Source organism: Thamnophis elegans, chromosome 13 (genome assembly GCF_009769535.1).
Source record: "Thamnophis elegans isolate rThaEle1 chromosome 13, rThaEle1.pri, whole genome shotgun sequence".
Classification (NCBI taxonomy): Eukaryota; Metazoa; Chordata; class Lepidosauria; order Squamata; family Colubridae; genus Thamnophis; species Thamnophis elegans.
The window spans coordinates 32231501-32254462 of NC_045553.1; the positions used below are offsets into that span (position 1 = coordinate 32231501).

General features: G+C 43.3%; 1 protein-coding gene across 1 annotated transcript; it reads right to left on the bottom strand.

Annotated features, from left to right (window-relative positions):
• Positions 1-889: 889 nt before the first annotated feature.
• On the bottom strand, positions 890-21865 carry EIF4EBP1 (eukaryotic translation initiation factor 4E binding protein 1). The gene is made up of 3 exons (XM_032228731.1): positions 21615-21865; positions 6490-6660; positions 890-1860 (listed from the first exon to the last, which is right to left on the bottom strand). Exons 1-3 carry the CDS (start codon positions 21775-21777, stop codon positions 1829-1831), a joined length of 366 nt encoding a protein of 121 aa, XP_032084622.1. The 5' UTR covers positions 21778-21865; the 3' UTR covers positions 890-1828.
• Positions 21866-22962: the final 1097 nt, after the last annotated feature.

Here is a 22962-nt window from a genome sequence, read left to right on the forward strand (position 1 = left end):
AGAAACAGCGGACTGTGAGTTCTAGCCCTGCCTTAGGCATGAAAGACACCTGGATGACTCTGGGCCAATCATCAGGTGACTGTGAGTTTCCATTCTGCTTTAGACAGGAAAGCCAACTGGGTGAATTTGGGCCTGTCATTCTCTCTCATCCCAACACAGCTCACAGAGTTGTTGTTGTTGTAGTAGTAGGAGGGAAAAGTATTTTGTACGCAAGATTGAATTTGGGTCAGTCACAGGGACCAAATATTTGCCTTTCCGAGCTATCGTACTGTGGAATTCCCTTAAGATGGGCTTCGGCATAAGTCTGAGCTGTGGTGGCGCAGTGGTTAAAGTGGAGTACTGCAAGCTACTTCTGCTGACTGCCGGCTGCCTGCAATTCGCAGTTCAAATCTCACTAGGCTCAAGGTTGACTCAGCCTTCCATCCTTCCGAGGTCAGTAAAATGAGGAGCCAGTTGTTGGGGCAATATGTTGACTCTGTAAACCGCTTAGAGATGGGTCTAAACCACTGTAAAGCAGTATATAAGTCTAAGCGCTATTGTTGTTATCTTGGGACATGTGTATTTGCCTTCATTCATGAGTTATTAGGTATGTTCAACACTTTTGAGTTTTTTATAAAAAATAATAAAGGAGAGATATAAATGAATACATAAATAAACCATGCAACCAACCTCTTAGATTCTCCAACCTAAGCTCTTTCTAGAATGTAACTCCCAGAATTCTCAGAAATGGTTGTGCTGGCTGGGGAATTCTGGGAATTAAAGTCCACACTTCTGCAGATTAAATAGAATGCAGATCATCACGAGCTCGTCACTAGCAACGTACAACTGGCATAGACAACAGGAAGGCTTGTGGAAAGAAAAGACACAGATCGGCTTCATCCAAAACTCATACGCCAATTTTAAGAGTTTATTTAATTTTCGGTACAGTGAAGAATGTGTACAGATCTACACATAGCCCTGTAAAGAAAGAAAGAAAGAAAAACAAGGACATGCAAGGCTGCCTGCTTGTCCACAATATTTTCCCACCTTAAAAGACATTTTTTTCTTAGATTTTGTTTTTTTTTAAAACAGAGCGAGAGAAGAATTTGCTTCCCCTAGCACAATCACAATCGAAAAGAAAATGGAAGTTTTCTTTCAGCGGTGTGATATCAAACAATCTGCTGATATGGATGAGTTGATTTCATCAGACCATTAAATTCTTACAGAAACTGCAGTGCAAAGCAGTTGAGCAAGCATCTGACTTTTTTTTTTTTTTTTTTTGTCCCCAGGTTCCTCGTGCTCCTGCTACGTTTCTCCAACTGGGGTGCTGATGCTGTAATAAAAATTTGGCCACAAACAATCCCTCTCAAGAAGGGGGAGATTTACAGGCTATACAATTGACGGGGGTAAGAAGACAGCCGCTTCTGTATTAAATGAATGAAAGACAACTGATACTGCATGAATTGTCTACATCCAACATGATTACTTAAAATGTCCCTGCGTCAGCCTCTGGCTTCAACTCAACGTTTATGAAACAAAGGCACTAAGATTTTCAGGCACAGAAACAAAAAAAACAACCTTCCTTCTCTTTTTAGCATTCTTCCTCCCTGGAAGCTAAACACAAAAAATACCCACCAATGTTTTCAGTCTTTAGATAGTAAGAAACGTCCTATTTTTCCCAGCTTTATTATTATTATTATTATTATTATTTTAATACGATGAACCATTTCTCCTGAAAAGCTTTGCATAGCATGGGCTATTCTATAAGCCTCTCTCATTTCGGGAAGCGTTACTGATATCTCATCTTCATCAGGAATAAAACGACTCCTCTGTCCTCAGACGAGAAATTTCAGATATCTAGGTCGAACTGGGCTTCTTCACCTGTGAAAGAGAGAAATGATTAACCAAAATGTCTACGGAAACTCTCAGTCATCCAGGTCATGGTTGTCCCAAAGAAGCTTCTAAAACAGTGTTTCTCAACCTTGGCAACTTGAAGATGTCTGGACTTCAGCTTCCAGAATTCCCCAGCCAGCGAATGCTGGCTGGGGAATTCAGGGAGTTGAAGTCCGGACATCTTCAAGTTGCCAAGGTTGAGAAACACTGTTCTAAAAGCTTCTTCAGTTCTGAAGAAGAACTGAAGAAGTTTCTTGGATGAGAAGCGAAATGTCTTCAAGGAAAAACAAAGTCCAGCTGCCTTTTGAAAAAGCACCTTTGGATTTGACAAAAATCTCAATTTCATGGGTATTCATCGGATGCCACATATGCTTGAAAGCATTACTTCTCAACCTTTTCCTTAACATAAAGAGGGATGAGTCTATTCATTGCAGTTTTAACTGTGGAAATTCATTACTATTTCAGATGTATGTATATATGTTTATGTATATGTGTGTTTGTGTATGTATGTATGTATATTTATGTATGTATATATGTATATGTATGTATGTGTATATGTGTGTGTGTGTGTGTGTGTGTGTGTGTGTGTGTGTGTGTGTGCGCGTGCGACTTTAGGAAAAGGAACATATACATAGTAATTGACAGCAGTCCAGTCTGGCAAAGGACAATAGAATTATTGCTTTGAAAGCTGGTGGTTCAGAGGCAGTATAAGCCTATAATCTTTGCAAAATTTACTTCAATGTTCTCAGCAGAGAACAAAATATGCCCTTAAAAAAAAACTTCATGGTTACTAGTTTCAATAGTAGTTTTGCTGCGGTAAAGCAGTCACCGAAGATGCTAAGAACTGGGGAATTCCAAGAAACTTCACTCATCTCAAGTTGGTTCATTTGCAACCACAATCTACAATCATAGGACTTATTTTGTTCTGACAAAAAAACAAAAAAAACACAGACTCTTAACAAACAAAAACAAAAGTCATAGGTACACTCAACATTGTTGGGACTAAGTCACAATTCTGACCGGAAAGCTATCCTACTGTATTCTGAAAACAAGCTGTGAGAGTTAAGCAGTTCAAAACTTTTTTTCTGCACTACAGGTTAAGTCCTCGTCTTACAACCTCAAAGGAGCCCAAAATTTCTATTGCTTGTTAGTATCATCAGCAATAGCACTTAACTTATATACCACTTCTCTTTGCCACTTTGCAGCCCTCTCTAAGTGGTTTGCAGAGTCAGCCTATCGCCCCCAACAATCTGGGTCCTCATTTTACCCACCTCGGAAGGACGGAAGGCTGAGTCAACCTTGAGCCTGGTGAGATTTGAACTCCTGGAGTGAGCAGTGACTTAGCCTGCAGTACTGCATTTAACCATTGTGGCACTGCAGCTCTGGTTTTAAGTGAATTTTGCCCCATTTTACGACCTTTCTTGCCACAATTAAGTGAATCACTGCAGTTGTTAAGTTGGTAACATGACTGGTTAAGTGAACCTGGTTTCCTCATTGACTTTTTTTGTCAGAAAGTCACAAAAGGGGATCACATCGTCCTGGGACACTGCAACCGTCATAAATGTGAATCAGTTGCTAAGTGTCTGAATTTTGATCATATGACCAGGGGCTTGCAACAATGGTCGCAAATGTAAAAAAAACAGCCATAACTCTCTCTTACAAGTGCCTTCGTAACTTTGAACAATCACTAAATGAATTGTTGCAAGATGAAGACTGTCTGTGTATGAGCATGTATAAAGATAGATATAAGTTGATAAGCTTATTAAACATTTATTTCACTGAAATTTACTGTTTACATAAACAATTCTCACGGAAGCTGTAAAGTGGACATAGGAAAGTTGAAAAGAAAGACAAAATATAAGTTAAGGCCCTTCTTTGTCAAGGATGCCCTGCCTCACAGCTCCCAGGAAGATGTCTGTGGAATGTCCAAAGTGAGGGAAGGAAAACATAAACACACCTCTGCTATCCATACACAATTTCTCTGAACATGGAGGAAACACAGTCAACCATCGGTCTCCGAACGCACTTCAAGGTGCTGGTCGTTACCTTTAAAGCCCTACATGGCTTGGGACCTGGATACCTACGGGACCGCCTTCTGCCACATACCTCCCAACGACCTATAAGATCGCACAGAGTGGGCCTCCTTCGGGTATCATCAACCGGGCAGTGCCGGTTGGCGACTACTCGGGGGAGGTCTTTCTCTGTAGCTGCCCCGGCCCTGTGGAATGATCTTCCCGCAGATATCCGGACCCTTCCCACTCTCTCGGCCTTCCGTAAAGCCACTAAAACCTGGCTGTTCAGGCAGGCCTGGGGCTGTTGACCCCAAAATATGGTCCAGCCCCACTCAGAATGGAGTGCATGGTGTGCCTTTTAAATCTATCTTTCTTTTTCTTTTTTTCTTTTTGATTTATTGTATTGTCAGCCGCCCGGAGTCCTACGGGATTGGGCGGCATATAAATGTTATTAAACTTTAAACTTTAAACCAGCTGTTAATAGGCTGCACTTCCTTTATAATGAACTAATTTCCTTCCCCAGCATCTAAATCACTCATCATTTGGTAGAAATTCTACACCGGGGTGTCCAACTTTGGTAACTTTAAGACCTGTGGACTTCAAGATAGTTACTGGTGCAGAATTGTGGGAACAGGCTTTGTACACCTGGCAGCAGTTATTCTAGGAAACCAGAGAGATAAGAGTCCAAGGCCTCTGGCTATAGAGCCAGACTGGTCTAGTGCAAGAGTCTGCAACCTTAAAGACTCAAAGAGCCATTGGGACCAGTTTCCCCACAGAAAACACCGGGAGTCACAAAATCTGAGTGGGAGTGGTCAACTTGATGTTACACACTCCCACCCAGTCACATGACCACCACCACCCCGGCCACGCTTACCCACCCAGTCATTAGGGAAGAGAACCGGTTGTTAAAAAACACCCAGAACCAAAAACCCTTTTGACTCTCTCTCTCCTTTCTCTGTATCTCTCGCTTCCTCTCTATCTTCTCCCTTTCTATATCTATCTCCCCTCCTCTCTCTGTCTATCTCTCTCCCTCTCTCCATCTCTTCCCCCCCTCTCCATCTCTTTCCCCCCCTCTCACCCGCCCCCCCTCTCTCTGTGTCTCTCTATATCTCTCGCTGACCGGCTGTGGTTGCGAGAGGAGAAGGAGGATGAGGAGGGTCCTCCTCTGGGTGGTGAAAGTCCCCCATGCAAGTTTTAAAGCCATGGCTAGGCACTGCGGGCTCGCCCCCCCCCCCTTGCCATCGTCCCATCATCCCGGATCCCATTCTCACCCCGCCAGCCCTCGTGTTAGTGAAGCCGGTGTCAGTCGCGGCCGGGTTGGGCCAGTATCTTGGGGCAGAGAGCAGATTGTGTGTCTCCCCAAGCGACCAAGGTATGAGCAGCACCAACAAGGGTCGGAAGAAGATCCAGCAAGAGGGAGGCACTAGATAATCAGCCCCAGCCGCCTCTCCATCCCCCTCTGCCGTTGCCCTTACCTTCTCAGGCCAGGCAAGGAGTGACTGGGAGTGGAGGGGCAGGGCCAGCCAGTGGTGGGATCACCTGACATGGAGCCACAGCAGAGGGCCCAATGAGCCTCATGCAGGTTGCAGACACCCAGTCTAGTGGTCAAAGCACCTGGCTAGAAAGCAGGAGGCTGTGAGTCCCTATTCTCCTTTCACATAGTGGTAGCATCTCTTCTCCACAGGGGTTCCACCACAAAACCGCGCTCGACTAAACCGCGCTCGACTAAACCGCGTAGCTGACGTCATCAACAGGGCGACAACAGCACGGAGACAGAAGCACGCTGTAAACACTAAACCTAAAATTAACCCCTAAACCTAAACCTAACCCCCCTAAACCTAATCCTAAACCTAACCCTTAGCCTAACCCTAACCCTAATCCTAACCCTTAACCTAACCCTAAACCTAACCCTAACCCTTAACCTAACCCTAAACCTAACTCTAAAGCTAACCCTAAACCTAACCCTTACCTTAAGTTGAATCGGCTTGCTTTCAAAGTGCTATTTAAAGTGCCCTTCTTTCTCCGCGCTGGCTGTTGTCGCCCTGTTGATGACGTCAGCGACGCGGTTTAATCGGGCGCGGCTTAGTCAAGCGCGGTTTTGACGGGTCACGCTCCACAGGAGCACTGGCAGTATAACTATTTGATTTAGTGAGAAAAGCACCAGGCTAAAAACCAAGGGACTCCGAGTTCTAGACCTGCTTTAGGCAAGAAAACTACCTGCGTCACTTTGAGCCAATCACTAGGTGACTGAGTTTTAGTCCCACTTTAAAGCCAGCTGGCAAGTCACTCTCTGTCAGCTCAACCCTCCTCACCGGGTTGTTGTTGTTGTTGGGAAAATAGGAGAAGGAAGGTCTGTCTATGTTCACCACCTTGAGTTATTTATAAAAATAATAAAGGTGGGTTACAAATAAATACAAATAAATAAAATATTCACAATACCCATGAAATCTCATGCGGTGAGTAGACCCAGCACTCACGGTGAAGCATCTATGGCTTTTATGACAGATCAAACCTGACCCGGCTATCTTGGGTGGCACGGAGAAAAGCAATGTCTGAAACCCAACTCAGCAACCATGCATTGTGATTTGTACAGGTGACCACACACCTAAGCCTGGTTTCTCGTCGTCAGCAGACATGAAGTTCATCTCCGTCTGGAGCTCATCCATACTTGGATTTGTCACACCTGGAATGTCCGGAAGATTGCAAGGTGGTGTTTTGGCAACTGGAGAATTTCGGCACGCCATTAAGAATTTGCGGTCATAAATAATGCGGGTACCTATAAAAGAGAGATAGCTACAATTCACTGCTGTTCTCAGAGGGTTAAAGAACCAAATATTGCTCAGAAAGAAATTCCAGTTAACCTGCCGTGTTATCAATATCAGTACTTTTGTATATAATTTCTATTCAACTTTTAAACAAGAAGTTAAAACAAATGGAAATTAATGTAAAGAAGAAAAAAATAATCAATAAAAGTTGCAAGGAAAGTTCTATAAAAATAGAAAAGGAAGGAAAAAGGTATATGTGTGTGTGTGCTTGTGTGTGTTGTGTGTGCTGCTTCACAGCAGTTTTAAATAAAATATATTTTAACCTCTTTCTAAAGTTATATCATATTGCTCTTTTTAAAAAAATATAATCTATTTTATCCAATCATCAAAACCATAAATAACAAGTTCACTCCCCTTTTTATATATATGAAAAGTCCATAAGAAAATTCCAGTCACCAATTATTGTAGATTATGTTTTTTTTCTCTAACCAAAGAAGTAAATTTATTAATTTCAGGAAAAATTTTCAACTTCACCAACTATTCCCGCATTGTGGGTAGTGTCAAATCTTTCCATATCCAAGTAGACTGTACTTTTAATATCCGACAACTTCTTTCCTTCCCCAATCAGGGTTGGATTTTGGCTTGTTTTCACAGCATAGCTGAGTTTTTCTTCTTTGCTGCTTAACAATAGAACCAGGCTGCTTTACATAAAAAAGCAGAAATTCCTGAGGAAAGTGAAGGGTAATGCACAGAAGCCAATACACCTGAAAAATAGATTGAGGTTCATCATAACCCATGGTCATAAAACCATGGTTTTCTACAACAATGAAAGCTGGCCAGTAAATCTGTCTCCATGACACATGGTCTGAAGCACTGATGATTAACAGTAACTGAGAAGCAAGCAGCATAACATAATTGCTTATGTGCAGGCATATCTGATTTTCTGGACACTTTTACAAGGAGAAGTGCATATTAGCCTTGCTTTCCCTTTTTTGGCAAGAACAGAAGCAGAACAAGGGATGATAGGCAATCTTTGTAACTTTGCAACATTTGAGGCTGCATAAAACCTGTGAACAGATCTGATTCTTCCGCTTATTTCAATGTCTATTCTATCACTAAAAATTGCTGGTTCTTTGGGTACCCAAAGATACCTACATTGAACAGCCAAGAAGTAGATGTAGAAAGAGATAAAGAACCTAGACAGGAATATGGGAGTCAAATCAAAAAGAAAAAAAAAAGCACAGCAATTAAAGTACTGAAGTGGGCAAGAGATGACGGATAGATGATTTCTCTTTTTTGTTGTTGCTTTTATTTGATTTGATTTTCCTCTCTCCTTTCTTTTTTTTTTTTTTTGTAGGTAGGTGACATAGCAATAGCAGTAGACTTATATACCGCTTCATAGGCCTTTCAGGCCTCTCTAAGCGGTTTACAGAGAGTCAGCATATTGCCCCCAACAATCTGGGTCCTCATTTTACCCACCTCGGAAGGATGGAAGGCTGAGTCAACCCTGAGCCAGTGAGATTTGAACCGCTGACCTGCTGATCTAGCAGTAGCCTGCAGTGCTGCATTTAACCACTGCGCCACCTTGGCTCTAGAAGTTAGGTAGGATAAAAAGAAAATGTTTTTTTAATAAAAGGTGACATGATTAAAAGTTAGAATAAGAGATAGAAATAAGAAAAAAGGGGAATATTAGTGCATAAACTTTTATATAATAAAATAAGAGCAATAATAGGATAAAACATGGAATAATTGAATAATGACTGCTAATTAATATAAATATGTAATTTGAGTAATTTGAGTAATTTATTTATATGCCGCCCTTTTCCCTGGGGGGACTCAGGGCGGCTTACAACTCGAAGGGGGGGGGAAACAAACAATTAACACATAAGACAGTACATCATTAAAAGCACAACATTCATACTATTCGGGTGGGTTACAATCTTTAACCCCAGGCCTGACGGGATAGCCAGATTTTAAGGGCTGTGCGGAAGGTCTGGAGGGTGGTGAGGGTACGAATCTCCACGGGGAGATCGTTCCATAGGGTCGGAGCTGCCACCGAGAAGGCTCTCCTCCGCGTAGTTGCCAGTCGACATTGACCGGCAGATGGGACTCGGAGGAGGCCTAATCTATGGGATCTAATTGGTCGGGTGGAGGTAATTGGCAGTAGGCAGTCTCTCAAGTACCCAGATCCACTACCATGTATTACTATTAGAAATACATAAATTGGTTGAAAGTAATAACTATGACTAATGCTATTAGTTTTATTTGTATTAGAATGTATCACACCCAGGTACCATACTGTTCAAGCATTGGTATGTTTGTAAAAAAAAAAAAAACTTTAAAAAATTGCTGGTTCTTCTTTGGCTAAAGGAGTGTCCAAACTTGGCAACTTTAAGACTTGTGCCCTTCAATTTCCAGACTTCTGCAGCCAGAAGTTCTTAAAGTTGTCATGGCTGCACAACTCATTCTAGAGCAACTTGCTATCCAGCCTCCAAGAAAAAAGGAAGGCAGAGATGGTCCCACAACATTAGAGTCTCAATTGCCTTTCTTGTGTTGTCACCTTTCCCAGATATTCTCCCCCACAAGAAAGGTCTCATGGGAGGCTATTAGAACAGGAGGGAAACAAAGTCCCTTTATTGCAACAGATAGGTTTATGGGTGACCACTAGAAGGAGCCTTGTACTTTTACTCTGCTTCTGAACAGACACACTATGTAAGACATTTGTAAGTCCTCTGGCTGGGCTGAGAAACTGACTCCTTCTAGTTTTGAAATATATATTCTACATTAGGCAATCCTGAATAGCCACCAATCCTAGATCTTCATCCATGCATTAAGCAAGCTACACACTTTTTACATTTTACAGCTGTAATTGAGCCTTTTGCCACTTCAATAGAACCAAGAAAAAAGAAAAATATACAAGTCTTCCTTAAAAAAAAAGACTGTGCATTAAGAGCAGAGTAATCCTTACAGCTAATTTTGGCTATGTAGTCTTTTCGGTTTTGATATTTTTGTATGCTTGGTTAAGCTTCACTGCACCTGAAATACTACGTCTCTCTCTCTGCTTACTAACAACAAGACTAAGATTATTTGTCATTATGATAGACTTTTTCAGATAAATATCCAGTAATATTATTGCTCCTACTGAGTTCTAAACAAGATTCTTTCTGCCTTTGCAACTTTTCTCCAGCAAGATTGCAATGACAGAGAATTAGGAGGAAAATTGTGTATTTTTTCAGAATTTGTATTCAACATTGAGCTGGCCAAGCAGCTTCCAAATATAGCTTTAAGTACAAATCTTTTAAAACCCAAGCCAAGAAAATACAAAGTTTTTTTTAAGGGTTTAACGTTAAACTCGACAACCCCAAACTTCAACCTCAAAACTACAATGTGGGTACTTGCCTTATTTGTAAACTTTATTGTGGTCATTCACTAGTTCAAACACACACACAGACACACACACACACCACAAATTCTGAGATAGCAGGTAAAGACAGTAGGAAGACTTAATTCTAGCAGTGAGGAGGTAAAAATGTAGCATGTTTCACAAAGAGCAAAACAAAACATAGCCACATTTAGAGGACTCAAGCCACACTGTTTAATCTAGAAGGAAATTTGATGAGATGGAGCGTTATGTGGAGAGTAACTGGACATCTGGTAACAAGAACAATGCCAAAGCATGGGTTTAAATTTCAGCAGGCCTTAGATTTAATTAAATTCCAGCAATTAAAAAAAGGCAGGTGAAATTGTGGTCCTCCCAAGACTTTAGTATGCAAATATTTTTGCTACTGAATTGGGATTTTAAGGTATCTAGATATTATTAAAATATGGGGATAATTATAACAACTGTTATCAAATTAACTCAGTTTGAATTTAATTCAAACTTTGTATGTATATTTACATACAAAGCAATGATATTTAGCTTTTGGCCAGAGCACACTTCCATTGAGAGCATAAACCTTGTGGGATCTGTTTCTCAAAAGCTGGCTGCAAAAATTAGGAAAGCACACTGCATGAGAACCTGTGGCTCTTCTCTTGCCATGCCCACTGGCCAGGTTTAGGATTATGGGAGCTGTAGTCTAGCAGCATCCAATAATGAGCAATACAGCTCAGAGTCCTCACTTCTCCTCCTCAGGAGAGCCACGCTTTTACATGTACATCAAGGAACACGACAGCTTTTTTTTTTCCAGTACCTAAACTCTGCTGCCAAGAAGCCCTATTTCCCCTGGTGATATTTCGATCAAAGCTTTCAAACACGTTGTTTTTAAAAAGGCTGAGTGAAAAAATGCATGACGAAAAACTAGTTTCCCCGTTTGGAGCGATTAAAACTAAATTGTTTTCCAGCCCTCTGAGGTTTGGTGCGTTTCCAGGGACAAGGTGGGTGGAGCAGGGAGGGATTCAACGGTTGGGAATCCACAGCGCACGGCTCCACCCGACACTAAACAGCAATGAATCAAGATCTGTAGACAAGCGGGTTTTCGCTGCTTCTGATGCCTGCCAGCTGCTGGAACGCCCGCAGAACAAAGTCCGTTTTCCTAGAAATGTTGTCACTGTACCAGTTATTTCAAGAACATTTCATAAGGGGTTCATTGGAGGTCTGTATCCCTGAGTTTATATTCAGACACATGCTCAGGGCTCCTGTTTGCTTAATGCCATAGCCAGGCAGGGTGAAGACAGAGGCTTTGAAATATTTTCAGTTGCTGGAGGGGAGACGGAGGCGTTGGATTGGATTGGATTTATGACATTTATATGCTGCCCTTTTCCCCGAAGGGGACTCAGGGCGGCTCACAATTCAGTCAGGGAAGGGGGTACAGACAGGGGGATAAAAAGACGAACATAACAATACAAAATTTAAAAACACACAACAACCATACCATTCGAGAAGGGGGGCAAAAGCTCTTTAGCCCCAGGCCTGTCGGAACAGCCAGGTTTTAAGGGCTTTGCGGAAGGCCTGGAGGGTGGTGAGGGTTCGAATCTCCACGGGGAGCTCGTTCCAGAGGGTTGGAGCAGCCACAGAGAAGGCTCTCCTCCGGGTAGTCACCAGTCGGCATTGGCCGGCGGATGGAATTCGGAGGAGGCCTAATCTGTGGGATCTGATCGGTCTATTGGAGGTAATTGGCAGCAGGTGGTCTCTCAAGTACCCAGGTCCAATACCATGAAGGGCTTTATAAGTGACGACTAGTGCCTTGAAGCGTATCCGAAGACCAATAGGCAGCCAGTGCAGCTCGCGGAGGATAGGTGTCACGTGGGTGAACCGAGGTGCACCCACGATCGCTCGCGCGGCTGCATTCTGGACAAGCTGAAGTCTCCGAATGCTCTTCAAGGGCTGCCCCATGTAGAGCACGTTGCAGTAGTCCAGTCTAGAGGTCACAAGGGCACGAGTGACTGTTGTGAGGGCCTCCCAGTTCAGGTAGGGACGCAACTGGTGCACCAGGCGAACCTGGGCAAATGCCCCCCTGGTCACAGCCGACAAGTGGGGTTCGAGAGTCAGCTGTGGTTCCAGGAGGACTCCCAAATTGCGAACCCTGTCTGAGGGGCGTACTGTTTGACCCCCCAGCCTGAGAGATGGAAAACTTGGCCAATTAGTGGGAGGGAAACACACCAGCCACTCGGTCTTATCCGGATTGAGTGCAAGCTTGTTATCCCCCATCCAGACCCTAACAGCCTCAAGGCACTGGCACATCACGTCAACCGCTTCACTGAGTAGTTCAGGCCTTTACTCTCTGGGTGCCTGCTTCCTAAGAACAGGAAACAATTGGGTCTATGGATGGGATTTGATACATACATATGAGGGGGGGGGTGTCCTTGGTGCTGGGTTGCAGATGTTTCGTTACCCAAACTAGGGTAATGAAACATCTGCAAGAAAACAAGCAGCCTCGGAGAGCACCAAGGACCCCTCATTTCAACCCCTAAGCTACAAATATTTTCCTTTATTGATGTATATCTATCTGTCTTTGAAACAAGACAATAAAACCAAACACAAGCTAGTATAAGGTGATGAAGGGGAAAAATAGAAATTGTAGAAAAGTGCAAGAGAAAAAAAAGCTGAAGAAAAATAGAAAAAGATATAAAAGAAGTGACTTCCAAAAAGATATAAAGAAGTGACTTTGCAGGAGTTATAAGTACAAGAGAGACCGCCTTCTGCCAATTACCTCCCTACGACCTATAAGATCCCATAGATTAGGCCTCCTCCGCATTCCATCGGCCAGCCAGTGTCGGCTGGCAACTACAAGGAGGAGGGCCTTCTCAGCAGTAGCCCCGACCCTTTGGAACGAGCTCCCCGTGGAGATTCGTACCCTCTCCACCGTCCAGGCCTTCCGCATGGCCTTGAAGAACTGGCTCGCCCGTCAGGCCTGGGGATAAGAATTGCTACCCCGCCCGAATGATGAATGAATGTTGCTTACTATTTTTATTATATGTTGTTGTCTTAATATTGTATTCCCCTCTCCCTGGTTTTCTGTGAGCCGCCCTGAGTCCCCTCAGGGAAAAGGGCGGCCTACAAATGCTAATAAACCACTAAACCACTAAACCACTAAACCACTAAACCACAAGCATATTTTAACCTCTCTCTGTCTCTCTAAAGTTATATCATGATTTTCTTCTTTCTATCATTGTGTCTAGTTATCAAAACCATAAATCACAAATTCATTTGTCAGTTAAGAGGCTTTCCCTCATTTTTATTTCTGCATCTAATGTTCTTAATATTTTTATATTTATGATTTTCAACCTAAGCCACTCAAGAGAGCCGATGTGGCGCAGTGGTTAGAGTGCAGTACTGCAGGCCACTTCAGCTGACTGTTAGCTGCAGTTCGGCGGTTCAAATCTCACCACCGGCTCAAGGTTGACTCAGCCTTCCATCCTTCCGAGGTGGGTGAAATGAGGACCCAGACTGTGGGGGCAATATGCTGACTCTGTAAACCGCTTAGAGAGGGCTGAAAGCCCTATGAAGCGGTATATAAGTCTAACTGCTATTGCTACTGCTATTGCTAAGTTACTTTGCCGGTTGGGATGGACAGCATATAAATTCAACAAACAAATAAGTCAATAAAATATTTTCTCTCATCAAAGAAGACAATTTGTTCATTTCAGCAAAATCTGTCAACATCACCAACCATTCTTCCATAAGGGGTTCCTTGCTTTCCCCCCCTGGAAGAGCAGTTCTCACTTTTATGAAACATACTCAGAGGAGGTCTAAGTGTGGATTAAACCTATTAAACTAGGTGCACTGTTTTGTTAACACCGCTCTCAATATTTACACTTTCTAGGTTCTAAGGATGTTCCTTGCTTACAAGGCAGTTTACGGAAGGTCTTCTGCAAGCTACAGAAGGAGAGTTTTTCACTCCTGGGTAGCGTTCTAGGTTTCTAATGCAGCTTTTGAAAGGGATTAGTCAGCCTCTGTTTTTCCTTGAGGGTAACATAGAGGCAAAGAGGCTATATATTGGATCGAAGATCTTCTGAAGGCATAGTAGCTACTCCCTTGAATGGTATGCTTTTGTTCAGTTTAGACTATTTTTTTTTCTTGTCATCTTCTTTGTTAACCTGCATAGAATAGGCACCACAAAAATCAGTTGGTCTCATACATGAATGAGGCCATTGATTTGCATTGGGATCGTATGTTGGCCAGCATGCTTCTCCCAATGTACCATTCCTTTTTATTCCAGGACAGGAAGCAGCATTTGAGAAAGCTCTTCTGAAAACAAATGGAAGTTTCTTGCTTGGCATTCCAAAAGAGATTCCCAATTTATTTTACAACCTCAACACATTCTTATCTGGAAGGAGAAATAATGGTGAGAGCTGTGGTGGCAAAGTGGTTAGAACACAGTATCGCAGGCTAACTCACTGCTCATAGCCAGGAGTTCGATTCCGACAGGCTCAAGGTTGTCTCAGCCTTCCATCCTTCCAAGGTCAGTAAAACGAGGACCCAGATTGTTGGGGCAAATATGATTCTCTGTAAACCGTTTAGAAATGGCTGTAAAGCACTATGAAGCAGTATATAAGTCTAAATGCTATTGCTAATAACAACCTGAAATTCCCAGGTGTATTGGCTTGCAATGCCCACATCTTTTTGAAAGAACACCATGCTGGGTAAATATTCTGGCAGGTGGAGCCCAACCTAGCTTGGAAAAGACTGACCTAAGTCTTCATGGAAGGGAGGTCTCCCTGGACAACAGCCCCTTATTAGTAAGTCAGAAAAGGTCAGGCATGAAAAACCAAGACTAAATGTTAAATTCCGATCAAACTGATTTATTGCTCAGGCCTATGCACAGGAATCTAGCCAACTAATGAGTAGTACTATTTTGGTGCCAGATAATGAAATTCAAGAGGGGTTGGATTTGGTCAGTTTGTGGCTATGTAGTGATTCTAGGCTGATTCCTCTTTTCACTCTGTCCCCAGGCTCTGTCAGTCCTCCGACAGAAAGGGAACAGTGTAATGGTATGTGGAAAAGACCTTGGGGGACCGGAGGAAGAATTGCAGACTAAGCAACCTTCATCCAAGAGATATCTCAACCCATAGAAAGAAAAGGGATATGGAGGGCATTTGAGAAGTGACCATCTCTACTTCATTGGAGAGCAAAAGGAAAGAGTTTTGCAAGATTCTGTTAATGTGTCTTTACAATAAGGACAAAGTTTAGTACTTCTAATTGGGCTTCTTGTCTGGACTAGCCTGAAAGGCCAACAGTCCATCTTATTTTCTTTAACTTATCTCTCAATTGCCCCCAAGCAGCCAATTGTTCCAAACACCATCATGCATGGCTGTAAATTTTTTCAGCTGTGGTTGCAATGGGCTTCAGAAAAACCAGGCCCATGAACCTTTCCGAGGTTACCAAAGGCTGAATGTTTGTTGTGAGCCAGGTCCATGCATCCATGCCATTAGCATAAATGTTGTGACACTGGTCATACTGGCCACGTTCCCAGGGGCAATCTGAGACTGTTCAAAACAAACCACAAATAGGACTACCACCCATCCATCTTATTGCACAGCAGCAAAAAAAGTGTTTCTTCTTCTGAGAACTGAAGGATCCTCCTTGGGGTCAAGGAGAGACAATTACAATGAATTAAGGCTGGAACTGAAAAAGTTGTGTCTCACGAGACTTTAACCGTCTTATTCGAAGCCACACTTCCCCATCAGAAATACCAAGAGGGGTTTTCAACCAGACATTTGTCCTCCCTTTTCCCAGGCTCAGCTTTAGAGCAGAAGGAAAACAATACGTTTTAGTCCAGTTAGCAGTTTGCCTGTTGAAAGGGAAAGATATGGGAAAATATAAACAAATCACTATCTTTATTGAATTTTTAGGAGAACAAGAGACATGTGCAGCAAATTGGCTTTCTGCATTTGGCTAGAAAAAAAACAACAACCGATGTGCAACACAACACTGCTGGCATTAGATTTATGGCAATTGGTCATATTTCCTACTTCCTGGGTTCTCAGCTCACAAAATGACCTCATCTCTTCTTGGTTATCTGCTGTAACTTTTCTATAGAGCAGTATGTCAGTCTTCACCTTTTTCCTCGTTGGTTTCTAGCTCAGCTTTATTTGTTAACCCTAAGCTTTATTTGCCCCCTCACAGCTGTTTTGCTCTTTTGTCTATCCCTGATTCTCTCCATGTGGGAATGCACTTGCTCTGTCCATAGACCAATGTTCCTCAACCGTGACAGCTTGAAGATGTGTGGTTGGTTAGGGAATTCTGGGAGTTGAAGCCCACACAACTTCAAGCTGCCAAGGTTGAAAAACTCTGCAACAGACTGCAATAATACTTTATGTGTTTGGCCAAGTGAGTTTTAAATGTGTAGTTTAGACCCAGGATCATTTGTCTTCTGGGCTGGTTCTGAGCACATTTGAAAGAAGCAAACATCAATTCTTTCATGATAATTAGTCAGATTGTTTTCTTTTTTTCACCTCTCAAAAGAGTGGAGGGGACCATGAGCAACCATTCAAAACTGTCTGCAGGCAGTCATTTTTCAACTTTTATGGACATTCTTCTGCTCTAGAGTCAGAGACAAAAAGAATCCAACACCCACTCACTCTCCCTACATTTTAAAGACCAGAAGTGGGATATCCTAGTTGTATTATTTACAGAAGGAAAGCTGTGTTAGATGTTGTAGCAACCATTAGAGGATTTGGATTCACCTAGACCTGTCTCTACTTCAAGGCCAAACTTAAAAAAAAAAAATCATTATGAAAGAAAATGTTCAGGCTATGCATTCAAATCACAGAATAAAAACACTATTGCCAGAACAGTCTGTTGTCTATTTTCTGCAATCCAAACCATGAGCCCAAATAATTTCTCAGAATGGCAGATGATGCAATGCACAATACGTTGAAGCCCAGAAGAAGCACCCACAGGTTTTCCATAAGGCTCCTCCAACAGGAAAGTTTTTGCGTTCGTAAATAGTTGCTTTGTACATCTTGGAACCTGTTCATAACTCATGATTCGCAACCTGCTAGAGTTCATCAAGGTGACACCAGAAATGATAACATTACCTTGTGAGCAGCCTGGACGGCAGCCCAAAACTATTACACAATAGAAAACAAGCAGAGCTGAACATGCTTCCTTCCAGCTCCAGAATTCTGCAGCGCGAGGATTTCTGCTGTAACTGTGCAAATTTCACACTGATCCTCGGGCTGTGTGCACAAATGTATACAAGCCAAAATGCTCAGAGGATGGTGTTTCTAAACCACATTATGCACTCCTTTAAGCCCACCTAAGATTGACTTCAAAGAACCAAAGGAATTTTGCAACCTTCCCTTATAAGTCCTCGACTTACGAACACAATTGGACTCAAAATTTCTGTTGCCGTTTAAGTGGATTTTGCCTTATTTTACAACCTTCCTTGCCACAGTTGTTAAGTGCTGTTGTTAAGCTAGTAACGTGATTGTTAAGTGAGTCTGGCTTTCCCATTGACTTTGCTTGGCAAAAAGTCACAAAAGGGGATCACACAACCCCAGGACATTGCAACCATCATAAATTAAGAGCAGTGGTGGCACAGTGGTTAGAATGCAGTATTGCAGGCTAATTCTGCCATCTGTCAGCAGTCAGGCAGTTCAAGTCTCACAGACTTAAGGTTGATTCAGCCTTCCATCCTTCTAGATCCAGTAAAATGAGGACCCAGATTGTTGGGGCCATAGGCTCTGTAAACTGCTTAGAGAGGGGCTGGAAAGCACTGTCAAGTGGTACATAAATGCTATTGCTATTGCTAAATACGAGTCGGTTGCCAAGCATTTGAATTTTGATCAAATGACCATGGGGATGTTACAAGGGTTGTAAGTGTGAAAAAAAGTCAATCACTTTTCTCTGCTGTTGTAACTTTGAACAGTCACAAAATGAACTGTTGTAAGTTGAGGACTATCTGTAGATATGTTAGTTTGCTCTATCAAATTCCCCCTACTTATTAGGACATAGAAAATCAAACAGCTGTAAGTTGTTCATATGGCTTTTCCACGTTAGTCATAGATTTTTTTTTCTTGATTTAGTGAAAAGTAGCTGTAAACTCACCCTCCTCCACACATCAACAATAGTTTTTAATGCCATCATTTCAGATTGCAACAGCAAACAGGCTTTTCAACTGATTGAGAAAACAGGAAAATTCAACCACGGATGCTTATCAGTCAAATAAAATAAATTCCTTATGTTCCCCCCCCTGCCCCGCCCCTTTCTCTTTTTTGCTTGTTGTTGACAATGCCACAAAAACTCCTGGATGATTAAATAACAACTCAAAGGGAAGAGACCAGAGATTGAAACTCAAAAGTCACCTGTACTATGGAAATTGTATTTTTAAATTCAATAATCCTAAAGTTGTGTCTATGAGCCTTTTGCTTAGTGACAGAGAAAACCGATGGCTTCGATCACATTGGGTGATGCCAGCGGGGAGGATAGGAAAGTTATTCTGTGCAAGTGGAGAAACTGGAAAAGTGGACAACAATTTTAAAATGTTGTCTATTGGGAATCTGGAAGTGCATCTTCTCCGTAGCACTGCTTGCTTGAATTCTTTTCTGATTTGTACTTACTGCAATCCAAACCATGTGCAAAAATAACTTCTCAGAATGGCAGATGATGCAATATACAATATGTTGAAGCACAGAAGAAACCACCACAGATTTTCTATAAGACTATAGTCCACCCAGATCTGCATCGTCCTCACTCTTCACCCAGGACTTTGGCCAGAGAGACTGAGACCGCCTTTGTCACACCTGCCGTCTTTTATTTTTACCTTTTATTACAATTTCTCTGATGGGCCACCGAGCCACTGAGAGTCGGGTAAGCATACAAATTTAACAAAATATTACCAGCATTCCTCTTTTCTGAAGCAAACCAGAATTCTTCTCTTCAAACTCATGCTAAAGTCTCGACACGGTACCTGCCATGATGTCTTAAGTTATGCAGTCATGAATAATTTTAAGTTATTCTCTTTTTAGCGAACATATTGTTAACACACTAGATCTCAGCTAAAAAAAGTTGCATATTTTATTGGACAAAAATATGCAAGTTTGGAAGTCCACCCTTGTGATTTAAGTTGCATTTACTGACCCTCAGTTCCTATGACCTGCCATGTGTCTCTTCTCCAGCTCCCAAAATACATTCCAGTATGGACTGCCTGGTAAAGTTCCCTTAAATGCACCCAGACTTAAAAGGCACTCACTACTTTGCATCAGTAATTAGGAGTTAAACTTTGAAATTGCATGCATCAGCCTGCCTTTTAGAGCAAGCATCATGATAAACAGAAGCAGCAAAAGTTTACCCATGTATCACTGAATGGACAACTGACACATGGGTGGTTTATAAATAAAATATTTACAAAGAAGCAAATCTATGGCTTCAAGGAGCCTCAGTTTTAATAAATACATTTTAATTCAGGCTTTGGTTGTTTTTAAGACAGCTAATAAGCTACTGTATTTTACTGCATTGGATACAGGCAGTCCTCAACTTACAACAGTTCATTTAATGACCGTTCAAAGTTACAATGCCACTGATGACTGTTTTTCACTCTTAAGACCATTGCAGCATCCCCACGGTCACATGATCAACATTCAGATGATTGGCAACAGATTCATACTTATGACAGTTGCAGTGTCCCAGGATCCCCTTTTGTGACAAGAAAAGTCAATGGGGAAACCAATTTCATTTCACTGTTACTGATTTACCAACAGCAGTGATTCACTTAACAACCGTGGCAAGAAAAGTCGTAAAACAGTGCAAAACTCACTTAGCAAATATTTCACTTAGCCACAGAAATTCTGGGCTCAGTTGTGGTCGTAAGATGAGGACTACCTGTATTGATGTCTTGAAAGAGTTCCTACTTGTGCAATCCTTCATAAACCTCAGGCAGAAAATATACCTTGTTCCCAATCTGCCCACCACCAAAAAGTTGCAATCTTACATTTACCTACTCTTTATGCTCTCAGCCCTCTTTTGCACAACACATCCGGTCCAAATGCATTTAAAAATTACAGATAGGCAAGCCTATTCTGCAGAATTTGTCATTCAGAGGTTTGTGTCAGGTTTCCTACACCAAAGTCTGGGACAAAAAAAACCCTTTCTGTGCAATGCTTGTTTTTACAGCACACTCATAACTTACAGCACACTTTATGAGAAAGTGGGTTTTCTGTTGGATTTTTTTAAAAAAAGGTCCTTAATGACCCAGGATTCATTGCTAGTCTCCTGTAAATGTTTCTAGGATTCAACCACTATTCCCAATTCCCTTCGAAGCACAATATTTTCATCCCTGGCCAATGTTTGTACTGTTAAGGCACTCAAGGGAGTCACTGAGAATCTAAGTATTAATTAATCTGAACTTGGAAAGGCACCAAGTTGGTGATAAACATTCTCTGAGCCAGGATCCTCATATTCATAAGCATGTTTCAGACGGGATATTATACCCCTAGCCATTTTGAGCATTTCCCCAGGAAAGGCTGCTCCTAGCTGGAAAATCCCTGCTCCATGCTTGATCCATGTCCACCCTGTTTCCTTTCACACAAATAAGAAGATAAGAAGATTGTGGCCTCTGAACTCATTTATGCATTCTCTTTCGAAAGAAATGGAGAGATTTCATGACAAAGCAGGCCTAGGACCCGTCTTAAAGACACGCATGCCATCTCTTAAGGGCCCTAATTCCACTGTGCGTTTGTGTGTGCGTGAAGAATTCCAGCCTTTCCCATTAAGAATAGGGGAAGAAGTCTGAAGTCAGCCTCAGATTTAGCCCCATTCTGGTATTCCCTCTTGGGGTGAATCCCCCTTTCTCTTACCCACACAGGATTCAAGGGTTTATTGATAAAATGAAAACTCTGGATAAGGGGAGAAAAGCTGGCAAGCATGAGTTTAGTCTGACTGGTGGCCCCGGGCAGCAGGACAGAGCCTCCTGACCTTCTTGGAAAGACTTTGGCGAGACTTCAAAGGAGCTAAAATGTTGGGCACCATTTCAGGCCAAGCCCCAAATCGCTCACTTCTCAGAAGAACAATAACCCTACCTTTGATTCTAGCCTGCAGGACTGAACCCGTGCCCAGAAGCATTGTTGTATAAGACTGTTTACCCTGCTTCAGCGGTTTCTCCCTGCTCAGTGGCACACTTTCTTGCCCCCCCCCCTTGCAATCTTTTCACCCCGTCCCCGCTGCCCTTCTTTCCAGGGAAGAAGCACCCCTTTTGGCACCTACTCCAGTCTCTTTTTCTGCCCCCTTCGCTGCATGCTCAGAGGCACTCTTAACATCTCTGCCTGTCCTTTGCCCACTCGAAGGGCAGGCACTCCTAACACCACCTCCCCTCCGTGCGCTCCCTCCATGCTCAAGAGGCAGCCTTAACGCCACCTCTCCTCCTCCCTCCTGTGACCTTCCTTCCATGCTCAGAGGGGCTCTTGACACCGCTTCTTCTCCTTCCTGTGGCTCTGCCTCCCTGCCTCTTCAACCTCTCCCCCTCCGGGCACTCTTTGCATGCTCAGAGGCACGCCAGTCTCTCCTCCCTCCAGCGGCTCCGCTCACCGCCAGGCGTGGTTCCGAAGAGGGTGCCGCCAGGCGTGGTGCTGTAGTCGCCCGGAGGCAAGGCGACTCCCTCGGCCAAATCGAGCAGCTTGTTAGGGCCGGGGATGTCCCTGCCCAGCGTGGGCTCCGGAGCCGGGTGGGGGCGACAACAGGCGGCGGACATGGTCGGGAAGAGACGCCGCTCGCAGCCGCGATCGCCTTGCGAGCCACAACCGCCTCCTCCAGCGCTGCAAAGCTCCGCCGAACCCCCGCCGCCCCGCCCCCTTGTTTGGGCCGCGCAAAGCCCCCTGGGAGGTGTAGTCTTCGAGCCCGCCCCGGGCACGCCTCCCGCTGCGAACCAGCTGGAGCTGCGGAAAGGAGACGGGGTTGCGTTGCGGGACGCGGTCTCCTCCCTCCCCCCGGATGATTAACGGCCCCTCTTGCTAAATAAGCCCCCCCCCGCTTTTCTTTAAGATGGTAAGCCACAGTCAGAGTTCGGCCCTGAACAAGCAAACCGCCCCGTGGCTAGTACGAAGCCAGGCGCAGAGTTTTTGCAAGCTTGCAACTCCTTGATAAAAGTATTTAACCGTTTGGCTTGGCGCAAGGTGGGAAGCCCGACAACAGGATAAAAAAAAGCCACTAATTAAAGAGCGCCTGTGCCATTTGGATGCAGTACTCCGAAGGACTCGCCTCAAGAAGGAACAAAACCTAGAAGCCATGAATAATTGTTCTAAAACCGTCTTGAAATTTGAATAAAACCAGCTCCAGCTGAGATTAGCTGTTTATTCAGAGAGTTGCTTGTGCTTTTAGTTTCTTTTACGATAACTACCTTCTTCCCGCAGGGCCCAATGTGATCATTTTGGTTTCTTTAGCACATTTGTGTGAACTCAGCTTTTGTGGTCTATGGAAGGAAGTGTGGTTGAAGAAACCAGGAGAGAGGCCAGCCTCTGTAATCCAGAACAGTTCAGTCTGGGGGGGAAACTCATCCCTGCTCTCAGACAAAAAAGGCAGAACGAGAGAGAGAGAGGGGGGGGGGGAGGGAGGGAGGGGGGGAGGGGGGGAGAGAGAGAGAGAGAGAGAGAGAGAGAGAGAGAGAGAGAAACAAAGAAACAAAGACACAAAGACTAATTCTTGAAAGCATGCTGATATGTATTTTTAGCCCTTACAAAGTTAGGTGGCAACACTCAGCTGATCGGGAAAAACTAAGCAAGGTAGACTTCAAAATGGATTCGATGGGAGAGACAAGATTCTAAGGCTATGAATAAGATTAGGAAATGAGGGGGGGGGGAAACAGGAAGGAAATTATAAACTGGTTGTCAAGAAAAGTGCCAAACCGGTGTCAACAAAACTTATGGACCTCAATTCCTAG